This window comes from Bison bison, unplaced genomic scaffold, assembly GCF_000754665.1.
Source record: "Bison bison bison isolate TAMUID 2011002044 unplaced genomic scaffold, Bison_UMD1.0 scf7180017864180, whole genome shotgun sequence".
NCBI lineage: Eukaryota > Metazoa > Chordata > Mammalia > Artiodactyla > Bovidae > Bison > Bison bison.
This window is the reverse complement of record NW_011494752.1, coordinates 2,301,500-2,315,142: the sequence shown is the minus strand read 5'-3', so window position 1 is coordinate 2,315,142 and position 13,643 is coordinate 2,301,500. Positions and strand designations below refer to the sequence as shown.

At 39.0% G+C, this 13,643-nt stretch overlaps 1 protein-coding gene across 1 annotated transcript; it reads right to left on the bottom strand.

Annotated features, from left to right (window-relative positions):
- Positions 1 to 4,918: 4,918 nt before the first annotated feature.
- Positions 4,919 to 12,674, bottom strand: KRT25 (keratin 25). Its single transcript, XM_010842595.1, has 8 exons — positions 12,242 to 12,674; positions 11,855 to 11,937; positions 11,150 to 11,306; positions 8,757 to 8,918; positions 8,546 to 8,671; positions 6,585 to 6,802; positions 6,020 to 6,087; positions 4,919 to 5,308 (listed from the first exon to the last, which is right to left on the bottom strand). The coding sequence occupies exons 1-8, from the start codon at positions 12,668 to 12,670 to the stop codon at positions 5,199 to 5,201; spliced, it is 1,353 nt and encodes a 450-aa protein (XP_010840897.1). The 5' UTR covers positions 12,671 to 12,674; the 3' UTR covers positions 4,919 to 5,198.
- Between the last annotated feature and the right edge of the window lie 969 nt (positions 12,675 to 13,643).

The window sequence follows — 13,643 nt, the reverse complement described above, 5'->3', positions numbered from 1 at the left end:
TCTGAAGGAGATCAGCCCTGGGATTTCTTTGGAAGGAATGATGCTAAAGCTGAAACTCCAGTACTTTGGCCACCTCATGTGAAGAGTTGACTCATTGGAAAAGACTCTGATGCTGGGAGGGGTTGGGGGCAGGAGGAGAAGGGGACGACAGAGGATGAGATGGCTGGATGGCATCACTGACTCGATGGACGTGAGTCTGAGTGAACTCCGGGAGTTGGTGATGGACAGGGAGGCCTGGCGTGCTGCAATTCATGGGGTCGCAAAGAGTCGGACACGACTGAGCGACTGATCTGATCTGATCTGAAGGTGGTTTGTGTAAGTTTCATACTGGGTGAGGTGTGTGCTGAGTTTTTGTCTGTTTGTTTGTTTTTCCTCTGAGAGGCAAGGCTGAGTGAGGTGGTAATCCTGTCTGCTGATATTTTGTTTTGTTTTTTGTTTAGATGAGGCATCCTGCACAGGGTGCTACTGGTGGCTGGGTGATGCTGGGTCTTGTATCAAGTGGTTTCATTTGTGTGAGTTCTCACTATTTGATACTCCCTAGGGTTAGTTCTCTTGTAGTCTAGGGTCTTGGAGTCAGTGGTCCCACTCCGAAGGCTCAGAGCTTGATCTCTGGTCAGAAGCAAAGATTCCACAAGTGGTTTGTTATAGCATTGAGTGAGATTAAAACAAATATCCAAAAATGAGAAACCAAAGATGAACCCTAGACAAATGGCAGGTACAAAATCAGGAAAATAATAATTAAAATAATGGAATGTACACATATACATATACACCCATGAGCAAAGTCAAAACAGTCCAACAAAAATAAAGCACAGTAGATTGATCTGGTGAACAGAGGAAATTAAAAAAATTATATTTACCAGTTAAGAATAAAACTAACTAAAGCACAGACTGGAAAATAAAACTAAAGCAAGGTGCCAAGTGGGGAATAAAGCAATGAAAACAAAGCTAACAAATATGTTGAGAGGAAAGGAAAGAAAGAAAAGAAAGAATAGATATGCAAAGTTAAATAGAGGTAGATGAAGAAGATTTATATACATTAAAGATTAACTTCAAGGGGAAAAGAACAGTAGGAAAGGCAAACAAAGGAATAAATGTAGAAAAATATAATGGGTTTAAAAAAATGAAAATTTAAAAAAAAGAAAGAAAAAAAAAAAAACAGAAGAAAGAAAAAAGAAAACCAAAAAAAAGAAAACTCCTCAGAACTGCAAAAGCCCAGTGTAGAGGCAGAGGCTTATAATAACAAAATGTGTGACTGAATATACACATATACATATATACCCATAAGCAAAATCAAAACAATCCAACAAAAATAAAATAGATCGACCCAGAGAACAAAGGAAACCAAAAATTATATCTATCAGAACAAAACTAACTAAAGCACAAACTGGAAAACAAGACTAAAGCCAGGTGCCTATTGGAAAACCCCAGTTTTAAAATAACCTCACTTCTTTTTTTTTTTTGTACTTATAAGCATACATCCTAATCACTTTCATTCCCTTTAATATAATTTTTTTCTTCAGCAAAGCTTATCAGCTTGCAACATCTTATGTGGATAAATCTTGAACAAGGGCTTCCCAGGTGGTGCTAATGGTAAAGAACCTGCCTGCCAATGCAAGAGACTTAAGAGATGCAGGTTTGATCCCTGGGTTGGGAAGATTCCCTTGAGAAGTGAAAGGCAATTCACTCCAGTATTCTTGCCTGGAGAATCCCATGGCCAGAGCAGCCACACGGGCTACAGTCCATGGGGTTGTAAAGAGTTGGACATGACTGAAGCGACTTAGCAGATACACATCTTGAACAGGGTCTGGCTCTTGGAGAGACATTAAGACCCCTCAGTTCAGTTCAGTTGCTCAGTTGTGTCTGACTCTTTGCATCCCCGTGGACTGCACAGCATACCAGGCCTCCCTGTCCATCGCCAATGCCCGGAGTTTACTCAAACTCATGTCCATTGACTTAGTGATGCCATCCAACCATCTCATCCTCTGTTGTCCCCTTCTCCTCTTGCCTTCAATCTTTCCCAGCATCAGGGTCTTTTTAAAAGAGTCAGTTCTTCACATAAGGTGGCCAAAGTATTGGAGTTTCAGCTTCAACATCAGTCCTTCCAAGGAATATTCAGGACTGATTTCCTTTAGGATGGACTGGTTGGATCTCCTCGCAGTCCAAGGGACTCTCAAGAGTCTTCTCCAACACCACAGTTCAAAAGAATCAATTATTCGGCACTCTGCTTTCCTTATAGTCCAATTCTCACATCCATACATGACTACTGGAAAAACCATAGCCTTGAATAGATGGACCTTTGCTGGCAGAGTAATGTCTCTGCTTTTTAATATGCTGTCTAGGTTTGTCATAACTTTCCTTCCTAGGAGCAAGCGTCTTTTAGTTTCATGGTTGCAGTCACTCTCTGCCATGATTTTTGAGCCCCACAAAATAAAGTTAGCCACTGTTTCCACTGTTTCCTCATCTATTTGCCATAAAGTGATGGGACCAGATGCCATGATCTTCGTTTTCTGAATGTTGAATTTTAAGCCAACTTTTTCCCTCTCCTCTTTCACTTTCATCAAGAGGCTCTTTAGTTCTTCACTTTCTGCCATAAGGGTGGTGTCATCTGCATATCTGAGGTTATTGATATTTTCCCCAGAAATCTTGATTCCAGTTTGTGCTTCATCCAGCCCAGCATTTCTCATGATGTCCTCTGCATATAAGTTAAATAAGCAGGGTGACAATATACAGCCTTGACGTACTCCTTTCCCAATTTGGAACCAGTCTGTTGTTCCATATCCAGTTCTTACTGTTGCTTCCTGACCTGCATACAGATTTCTCAGGACGCAGGTCAGGTGGTCTGGTATTCCCATTTTTTAAGAATTTTCCAGAGTTTATTGTGATCCACACAGTCAAAGCCTTTGGCAAAGTCAGTAAAGTTAGAAGTAAATATTTCTCTGGAACTCTCTTGCTTTTTCTATGATCCAATGGATGTTGGCAATTTGATCTCTGGTTACTCTGTGTTTTCTAAATCCAGCTTGAACATCTAGAAGTTCATGGTTCATGTACTATTGAAGCCTGACTTGGAGAATTTTGAGCATCATTTACTAGCGTGTGAGATGAGTGCAATTGTGTGGTAGTTTGAGCATTCTTTCGCATTGCCTTTCTTTGGGATTGGAATGAAAACTGACATTTTCCAGTCCTGTGGCTGCTGCTGAGTTTTCCAAATTTGCTGGCATACTGAGTGTAGCACTTTCACAGTGCTGCACTGTGAAATTTGAAATAGCTTTGAGATTTGAGATTTGAAATAGCTCAACTGGAATTCCATCACCTCCACTAGCTTTGTTTGTAGTGATGCTTCTTAAGACCCACTTGACTTCACATTCCAGAATGTCTGGCTCTAGATTGGTGATCATACCATCGTGATTATCTGGGTTGTGAAGATCTTTTCTGTATAGTTCTTCTGTGTATTCTTGCCACCTCTTCTTATATCTTCTACTTCTGTAAGACCCCTCACCTTGAGGGATATAGGGGCACAGAACCTTGGTCCATCTAGGGACCTATTACGCCCTCTTTCCTCCTTAGGTTGGAGAAGGCAATGGCAACCCACTCCAGTACTCTTGCCTGGAAAATTGCCTCCATGGACGGAGGGGCCTGGTAGGCTACAGTCCATGGGGTCGTGAAGAGTCGGACATGACTGACCGAGTTCACTTTCACTTTTCCCTTTCATGCATTGGGGAAGGAAATGGCAACCCACTCCAGTGTTCTTGCCTGGAGAATCCCAGGGACGGCGGAGCCTGGTGGGCTGCGGTCTATGGGGTTGCACAGGGCTGGACACGACTGATGCGACTTAGCAGCAGCAGTGGCCTCCTTAGGTACCCATTAATATCCTTTTTTTTGTCCTCTGCCATCAGAGAAATATGGCTTAGGGGCCCAGAGTCCCCTGTTTCAGGTCAAGGCAAACACTTATTATTGAAACAGTTATTGGGCAGCAATGGTACAAGGCATGGGTTTGGCAGTGGTGGTAAAAATGTGTAAAGTAAGCTCTCCTCCTCTCAAATGCTTCCAAACTAGTTAATATTGTAATATTTGTATTTCTTATAATCTAATAGGGAACATAATTAGGCATTTTGGCTCTAATGTCCTCTGCCTAGGATTCATTAGAAGAATACAATAAAAATAATTCAAGGATAACTCTAGTGCTTATTATCTGCTTAATAATAATTATTATTATCTGCTTAACACTTTCAGATGGATCTTGAAATCAAATTTTCATGAATGTATTACAACATGGGTATCTATAGAGTATTAAGAGTCAGCTGAATGTAATATTTGATCTGAGGAAATTACGTTTTCAGTTTATCTAATTTATTTCCCTTTCTGGGAGATGTTGATCAAGAGAGTTACCAACATTAAGTGTACTTTGTAATACAAATGAAGTACTTCATTAAAAGAACTTAAATTCTAAGCCAGAACTTTGGATTAACCTCCTTTACATTTGAAATATTGTTTAAATATTTATTCAAAAGGGATCTGAAAATTAATCCCTATAAATATTGAGTATTAAAAAATGAGTTAACATTTATTGAGTGCTTACCCCTAAGTGTACTTTATGGTAATTTATTTGTTTAATCTTTACAATAAGCACTTGAGAGAAGCCCTGTTATTGTTTTATAGATGAACCTGCAATGTACTACTATGAAAGGGAATAGACTTGCTGTAGGTCAAAGCAGGGCAGATTGGGGGTTCAGTGGAAGGATTTTTATTCCTTTTGAGTTTATCTCATATTGAGTTATTGGGAAAGCCTCATGAAAATCCAGGGAGAAATCTTAATTATTTTTTAAAGTTTTCATGCAGATCAAGAGCTGTTGTTAGATGTTTGCACATCTGTACCACAGACATGAACATTTTAAAGACAAGACAATACCACCAGTGATAACTTGCTAAAGGAAGAAGGTTTATTGACTAAAAAGAACTGACAAGATTTTCTGTAGGGTAATCAAATGAGTCATCATATTTATATGTGATGTTCTTCCAGATAAATGGGAAGATACTATTGATAATGCTAATGATTGCCCAGACAGAGATTATATTTCAGTAACAGGAAGATAAGAGGACAGACCTTTTTTTTAAGACTTGCTCATTTTCCCAGACAGATAGATTATGCCTTCTCTTCTCAGAGAGTTTTTGGCATATGCTGTCTCTTGTATATCAGATTAATTGCTTTGAGATTTCTCTTCCAGGGAGTGGAGCCTGGGGGTAAGTATTTTGCTGCGCTGGTCTACCTCCTCAAGGACTTTCTTAACCACAATGGCTTTGACCGGATCTAAAATTCAAAGTTTAAAAGGAAATTTTTAGAGAGTTGAAACAAGATGAATAAAATCACAATAGCTAAAATGTGGATGAGTCTTGAGGATATTATGCTAAGAGAAATAAATCAATCACAAAAAGACAAATATGGTATGATTCCAATTATATGAGGTACCTAGAGTAGTCAAATTCATAGCAAGAGAAAGTAGAATGGGAGTTGAAGAAACTGGAGGGAGGAGGAGGAAAGGGGAGTTTTTTTTTTAAACAGGAATAGAGTTTCAATTTTATAAAATGAAAAGAGATAGACAGTAATGATGGCTACACAAGAATATGAATGTACTTAATGCCACTGAACTATACACTTAAAATAGTTAAGATAGTAAATTTTATGTTCTGTGTATTTTACCACAGTAAAAAAGTGGAAAAATAATAATAAATTATATTAATTAAAGGAATAATAGAATTTTTATATAGAAAGGACTATGCAGGAAGCACAAATGATCAGACTCATTTTTGGGGAATTTTGATTTCTTGGTTAACTAAAAATGTGATGACAAAACACTTTGATTAAAATTAGCACACATCACTAGACATCTAGCACACACTGGTATCTACTACAGTCCTTTGTTACATCTGTTCTTGCTGAGGCCTGGAAATATGAAAACAGTCAAGCTGTGCACTGAAAATGAAGTAGAATAACATAAAATCAGAATTCCATTTTAATTACCTTTCATTTGGTTCCCCACATTTCCAGCTCCATAGTCTTTAGACTTGTAACCTCCAGACTTGCAAGCCCTGTGGACACAAATTGTTGAAAATGTCACATAGGAGAGTGACTTAGAAAGAAATCCTTTAACTCTAGAGTCACTCTTTTGTTTTCTTTTTTTGTTTTCTTATTAATAGTATCCTGACCAGAGATCGAACTTGCACCCCCTGAAGTGGAAGCATAGTGTCTTAACACTGGACTGCCAGGGAAGGCGTCTTCTTTTTTTTACTCTTGTTTTCTTTAGCTGTTTGGTGAGAAGAGTTTCATTGGGTCACACAGTTGAAGCTACTTTCTTTAGCAACAAGAGGTGGTTTTTTAAAATCTTCTCACCTTAAATAACAGGGCTTGTGGCACCTTGGTTTTGTAAGATGTGGCTAATTTGTATCTTGGCAGTAGTGTATCATGCTTAATATTTAGCATTTATGATCATAAATATGGTCATTTCAATTTATGTTCACTTTCCAGGTATCTTAAGTTCAAGCAGATTTTGGTATATTGCATTTTCCCTGTAAAGAATTCCACTTACCCATCATCTCCACCAATGAGGAGACAGTAGGTCTCGATTTCTTTTTCCAGGTGGACCTTGATGTCCAGGAGCTGCTCATACTCCAGTTTCTGGCCCTCGGTCTCGGTCCTGACTTGGTGCAGCTGCTCCTCCAGGGCTCCGATCTGAGCCTGGATCTGGGCCAGCTGTGCACAGTAGTTGCCCTCCGTCTCCGTCAAGGAGCACTCCAGGGAGTGTTTCTATTAGGAAACAGTAAAGAAGCTGGGATGGATATACAGATATGCAGACATTTGCTTTAATAGATGACTTTTTCCATTTGTTACCTCTCCCTATAATTGTTTTAGATTTCACATTGACACATAGTTAAGAAGACACTCTTAAAAATCAGCAAATTTTTCTTTTTTGGTAGAATAAGCCAAAAGATATCAATGATGCTGTTTCAGCTGTTACATAAAATACCATTCTTTTCTTATGTTCTAAGTTAACTACAAAAAAAATATATTTTTTGATATATGGATATATTCTCAACACAGTTAAGGCTTTTAACATCAACTGGCACACATTTAAAATGGGAACATAGGAGCTTAATTTCCAAAATATATAAACAGTTCCTATAGCTCAATATAAAACAAAAAACCCAGTCAAAAAATGCACAGAAGACCCAAGTAAATGTTTCTCCAAATAAGAAATACAGATGGCCAATAGGCATATGAAAAGATGCTCAACATCACTAATTATTAGAGAAATGCAAATCAAAACTACAATGAAGTATCAGCTCGTACCAGTCAGAATGGCCATCCTCAAAAAGTCTACAAATAAACTGGAGAATGTGTGAAGAAAAAGGAACCCTCCTACACTGTTGGTCGGAATGTAAACTGGTATAGCCACTATGGAAAAAGAGTACTGAAGTTCCTTAAAAAACTAAAAATAGAGTTACTATATGATCCAGCAATCCCATTCCTGGGCATACATCCAGAGAAAATATTAACTTGAAAAGATACGTGCACACAAATGTTCATAGCAATACTACTTACAGTAGCCAAGACATGGAAGGAACATAAGTACCCATCAAGAGATGAATGGATAAAGAAAATGTGGTGTGTATATACACAATGGAATACTACTCAGCCATAAAAGAGAATGAAATAATGCCATTTGCAGCAACATGGACGCCACTAGAGATTATCATATATGTGAAGTCAGAGAAAGACAAATATATATTACTTATATGTAGAACCTAAAAAGTGATGCAAATGAACTTATTTACAAAACAGAAACAGACTCACAGGCATAGAAAACAAATTTATGGTTACCAAAGCGGGAAGGGGGAAAAGTGATAAATTAGGACCTTGGGCTTAACAGATATACACTGCTGCTGCTGCTGCTAAGTCGCTTCAGTCGTGTCTGACTCTGTGAGACGCCATAGATGGCAGCCCACCAGGCTCCCCCATCCCTGGGATTCTCCAGGTAAGAATACTTGAGTGGGTTGCCATTTCCTTCTCCAATGCATGAAAGTGAAAAGTGAAAGTGAAGTCGCTCAGTCGTGTCCGACTCCTAGCAACTCCATGGACTGCAGCCCACCAGGCTCCTCCGTCCATGGGATTTCCCAGGCAAGAGTACTGGAGTGGGGTGCCATTGCCTTCTCCGAGATATACACTACTTTATAGAAAATAGATAAACAACAAGTTCCTACTGTATAGCACAGGGAACTATATTCAATATTTTGTAATAATCTATAATGAAAAAGAATCAGGAAAAGATATATATATGTGTAATATTCACATATTAAATGTTAGTTATTATGATCATTATATCATCATAGAAGTTGGAATTAGTTTTTCAGCTAGTCTATGTATATATCTGAATCACTTTGCTCTATACCTCAAACTAACACAGCATTGTAAATCAACTATGCATCAATTTAAAAAAAGAAGAAGGAAAAAGATAACCTAGGAGATGATAAGAGATCAGCCTTTTCATACCGTGGCTAGGAGAGACTGAAGTTCAATTTCTAGTGTTTGGAGGTTGCGCTTCATCTCTGTCAGCTCATTCCTGGCTGAGGTGGTGGCTCCCACGTCCTCAGTGATCTGCTGTTGCAGCGAAGCGCTCTATCAAGGTGTAAAGGAGGGAGCACATCTTAGTTTTGTGAACAGTCCTCAAAAGCAGAGCGGGTGTTTTCCGGTTAAGGCTCACCTTTTCGTTGAACCAAGCCTCAGCGTCCCTGCGGTTTTGCTCGGCCAGGGCTTCGTACTCGGCTCGCATGTTGTTCAGCAGAACCGTGAGGTCCACGCCGGGCGCTGCGTTCATCTCCACATTCACGTTGCCTCCGGCCGCGCACTGCAGAACCTGCATTTCCTGGAGGCGGAAGAGCGTTCAGCCCAGCTGTGTAGGGATGTCTAGAAAGTCTAGAGGCTTAGATTTGGTAGGGCTCTTAAGAGTTTTTCCTGGTCCACCTCCCGGGCTGTGCAGCTGCCTCTACATTTCGTATTTCCTGTCTCATGAAGTAATGTGTTTTATTCTTGTAAAGTTTTAATTGCTCCAAAGCTCTTCCTTCTGGTCAATTTAATTCCTGCTCCTATAACTCCAATTCATCGATTTTAGTTCTGCTGCACAGAAAAGAGTCTTTCTTCCTTTCCCAAATGAAAATCCCTAAGATATTTAAAATTAGTTACTCTTATCTCTTATGCTATTTATTTATGGCTGAAATGTCTCCACCTGGATGCACTGGTCTGCATTTTACTTAAGAGACCAGCTTTGAAGTGTTCTCTGATCAGCTCTCTTGACCTCAGACAGTAGGAACATGATCCAAGAGCTGAGTCTAAAGAATTCTGAATAATTATAAACAAATATTTGTTATATATTTATATTTACAATTTAAACAGATTTGTTTATTTGCAGTTAATAAAGGGAGAACCTACTCCTGTAAAGAATCCTAGCTGTCGGTTAGGCTATTAAGCTTACACAAAGACTAGTGTCATGATGGACTTGAGTGTCAGACAGATATTTGCATGAACTCTGGTTCTGCCCTATAGTGGTTAAGTGAACTTGGGAAAATCCTTAAATTTTGGTCTTGATTTTCAGATAAAATAAGAATAAAAAAATATCCTTCTCTGGGTGGTTGAAAGATGTGAAAGAATTATTAGTGATAAGACCTAGTAATACTATCTGGTGTATAAATGCTAAACAAATGCTAGTTATTAGGATCATTGTCATCATCAAAGAAGCTGGAATCAATTTTGCAGCCAAAGTCTACTTATTATCCCATCCGAGATGTGGGCTGTTTTGGGATGCACTCAGTTCTAAGGTTGTGGATAGCAGATATCACTGCTAAGACTGTGTATATTGAAACAGTAGGGATCAGCTTAGGTCTCTACTGCAGAAACCCTCCTGCCTGCCCATGTCCCGGGCCCTGAATTGGACCTAATGACAATAATGAGGCTTTCTTTTTTCCCGGTGATCTGTATACCTTCTCTTTCTCCAGGTGGGGTTTTTACTTCTGAGGATTTAGTGAAAACTTCCTCAGTTCAAGCATAAAAAGAAAAAGATAAAAAAAGATGCAGGTGGGTCTGTCTGTGAATGAATCATTTAAAAAATCAATTGTATTCATCAAAAATTTGTTATAGGGACTTCCCTGGTGGTCCAGTGGTTAAGACTCTGAGCTTCCACTGCAAGGGGCACGGGTTCAATCTCTGGTTGGGGAACTGAGATATCACATGCTGAGTGGTGCAGGCAAAGATTAAAAAAAAAAAATTATTACGTAGCTACCATGGGCTATAAACATTCCTGAACCCGTATGTTCATATTAAGGTTCTTTAGGTACCGTTTCAAGACAGCCTCATGGATAATCAAATTGCATTTTTAGCTTGATCTCTTGCTTTGAGGTTTGGCATGACTCTTAGAACTTTTTTGACTATTTTAAAATAAATTCAATTTCAAAGAATAAAGATTTCTCAGAAAACAGTGGTTCTGAAAGCATTCCCCCAAATGTGTCCAGAGTTATGGCTGTATGGTCTGATTTTTTAATCTAACTTCCAATGGTGACCACTTTGGAAATGTATGTTTATTTGGAAGTGTACATTTTTATATGTTTAGTTTCAGTTTCCTTATTTTTATATATGTTAAGTTTATATCTATTATATATATCAAGATTATACATTAAGGACATATGCTTAAGTGTGTACAAAGTAAGTGTTTAAGTGTTTTAAATCTGCCACTGTTTATAGAAATCTAGATCTGGTTTCCTTAAGATATCCTTAAAGTATATTTATTTTATCTAATTAGATGTAATCTCCTAAGTATGCCTTTTTAACTTAGCCATAATTGCCTAGCTGAAACATTGCTCTTGTAATTCTGATTGGTATGGAAAAGAAGATTCTTTTCCCCTCCCTGCCTTGGGAAATTTGATGCGAGATCAGAGGTGAATCTGGACTAATACTTCACCACTGCTACGAACCACTCAGGCCTCATGTCTGTCTGATCATGGATCTTTAGTGCTAGTTTCTTACTTAAGAAGTCAAGTCCATTATCTCCTGTTAGATGGATAGTGTCTGCAGAGGGATGGCAATATGTGGGCAGTCAGCTCTTACCTCTTTATGGTTCTTTTTGAGGTAAGTTAGCTCTTCACTCAGGGTTTCATACTGAATCTCCAGGTCTGTTCTGCAGAGGGTGATTTCATCCAGAACTCTGCGAAGCCCATTGACATCGCTCTCTACGCTCTGATGAAGAGCCAGCTCATTTTCATACCTTAAAGAGGGTTAATGATTTTCCAGTTTATTTCATGATTGGAGAAGTAGTCACTGATCAATGATCAAATGCTAGAATTCTGGAATTATGGAGTGACACATTTGGCCTAGATGGGAGGGGAGTTTGGAGGAGAAGGGACATATGTATATATATGGCTGAGTCCCTTTGCTATTCACCTGAATCTATCACAGCATTGTTAATCGGCTATAACCCAATACAAAATCAAAAGTTAAAAAAATATAAAGTGACACATTTGGTCACAAGAGACATTTTCAAAATTTGTTGTATCATAATTATTTTGAGATATTTCCTTGGCAGAAAAAGAACTATGGTTTTGCACACTGCTTTGATAGCAGTTCATACTTTATATTTTATAGCCAAAGAGTAAAAAAAATAATAACATTCTGTTTGTTTGAAGTCCAAGCGTTTTACAGTGTTGGAACCAGAGTTGGTAATATTTAATGAGGGATCAAAAAATAAATTTAATGAAATGCTTCTCATTGACCTTGTGAATTTTTTTTTTTTTTTCACTCTGTGAGGCTACTTACTTGAGTCTGAAATCATCAGCGGTCAGCCTGGCATTATCGATCTGCAGAACAGCATTGGCATTGCTGGTGGTGGAAGCAATGATCTGGAAGCAGGGAGTTTGACTTTTTAGAGGCAATTTATCATAACTGGTAAAAACCAAAAAGCGTGTGTGTGTTTAAGATTAGGAAATGGAAATAATCCAAGTTAAATATAGTTACTAGATAGTTAGTGACATTTTCATCATAACTACTGAATCTACTTAGTGCTTATTTCCAACGCTAAATTGAAATTCCCTTTAAGAAGTCACAAGTAGGAATGAGAAATGTTTTTAGTATTCAGCGAAGAAAGAAAAAGAACATTTGGAAATAAAAGTACATAAAAAAGGATGGCAAAGTGTAATTTCTTACCTGGTTTTTAAGATCCTCGATTATCGGGAAATATCTACTATAGTCATGATCAAGACCACGGCAAGATCCGGGCCCAAATTTCTCATACCAGCCCTTGATCTTCTGCTCCAGGTCAGCATTGGCCTCCTCCAGGGCACGAACATTCTCCAGGTAGGATGCGAGGCGGTCATTGAGATTCTGCATGGTCACCTTCTCATTGCCAGAAAGGAGGCCCCCCTCATTCACAGTAAAGCCAGCACAGGGATTGCCCCCCAAGGCGTTTCCTCCTGATGAGCTGCCCCCGAAGGCACAGGAGAAACTGCTTCCAATTCCAGGCATGCTGCAAGCGTTCCCAGCTCCAAAGCTGGCTCCCCCACTGGAGAGCCTGAGTGAGCCCGTGGTGGGACGGGGACTGGCCCTCCTGGATCCACTGGGAAGTCGAAGAGACATGGTATCAGAGATGTGCTTATGAAAGCCGGAGTGGAGAGACTGCCCATCCCAGCTCGTCTGTTGCCCTTTTTATAGACAATGCTCAAGTGTGTCTGGATGAAATTCTGCCTACATAGAGTTAAACACCGCTTGCCAGCCTCAGCAAGTTAGCTTAATTAGATGAATTTTCCTAATTAGTATCTAACTTTGCCTGGCTCATTTCTGTAGGAAGGCAGTTGCCCCCAGGTTGGTGGTTATCTGAGAAATGGGTCTGGGTGGAGCAATTTCAGGTTCCTTATTACATTTTAAAATTGTGAGTGAGTCATTCCTCACTTCCCTCCTTAGAAGATAAAAACTCACCAGTCCACCACTGAATAAAAATCTGGCATCATGGTTTTGGGCTGTTAGGCCAACGTAGATTTTGATGTTTCTGAGACTTTTACTGCTTCTGTTTTTACAGTTCTTTCCACATAAATAGAGGACAGGACAGCAATCATTATTTCCACAGCTTGGATCTTCAACCACTGACTTTTCTCCTCAACTGTTGCTGCTGTTTCTGGTAGGAAGTTAATTTCCATTTTGGCTGACATGCAGGGTGTTTTGTTGACATGTACTTATGTCTGGGTATAGTTGTCTTCTCACATCCATTTTGGTAATTAGGAACACACCCCTAATTGCTGTTATGGGTTGTGGGAGTTTGGAAGGACATTAACTTATTTCCTGACCTTGCAAAATTTGAAGCAAAAATCTGGAAAGAAATATTTCAGCTGTTTCTACTTCGTGGTGGTTTCGCTTAGGTGAAAGTCATCAGTAAGCTACTTTCTAGATGTGGATTCCCACGTATTCATTGAAAACTCTAAATATTATGGCAATTTTGGGGAAAAAAATCTGGAAATTGGCTTATGGACAAAATTTCCATGAATATTTATTATGTGAGGCTGTTGTGAAAATATGGGTTAATTCCTTCATTCATTTAGAACCTACTGTGTGCCAG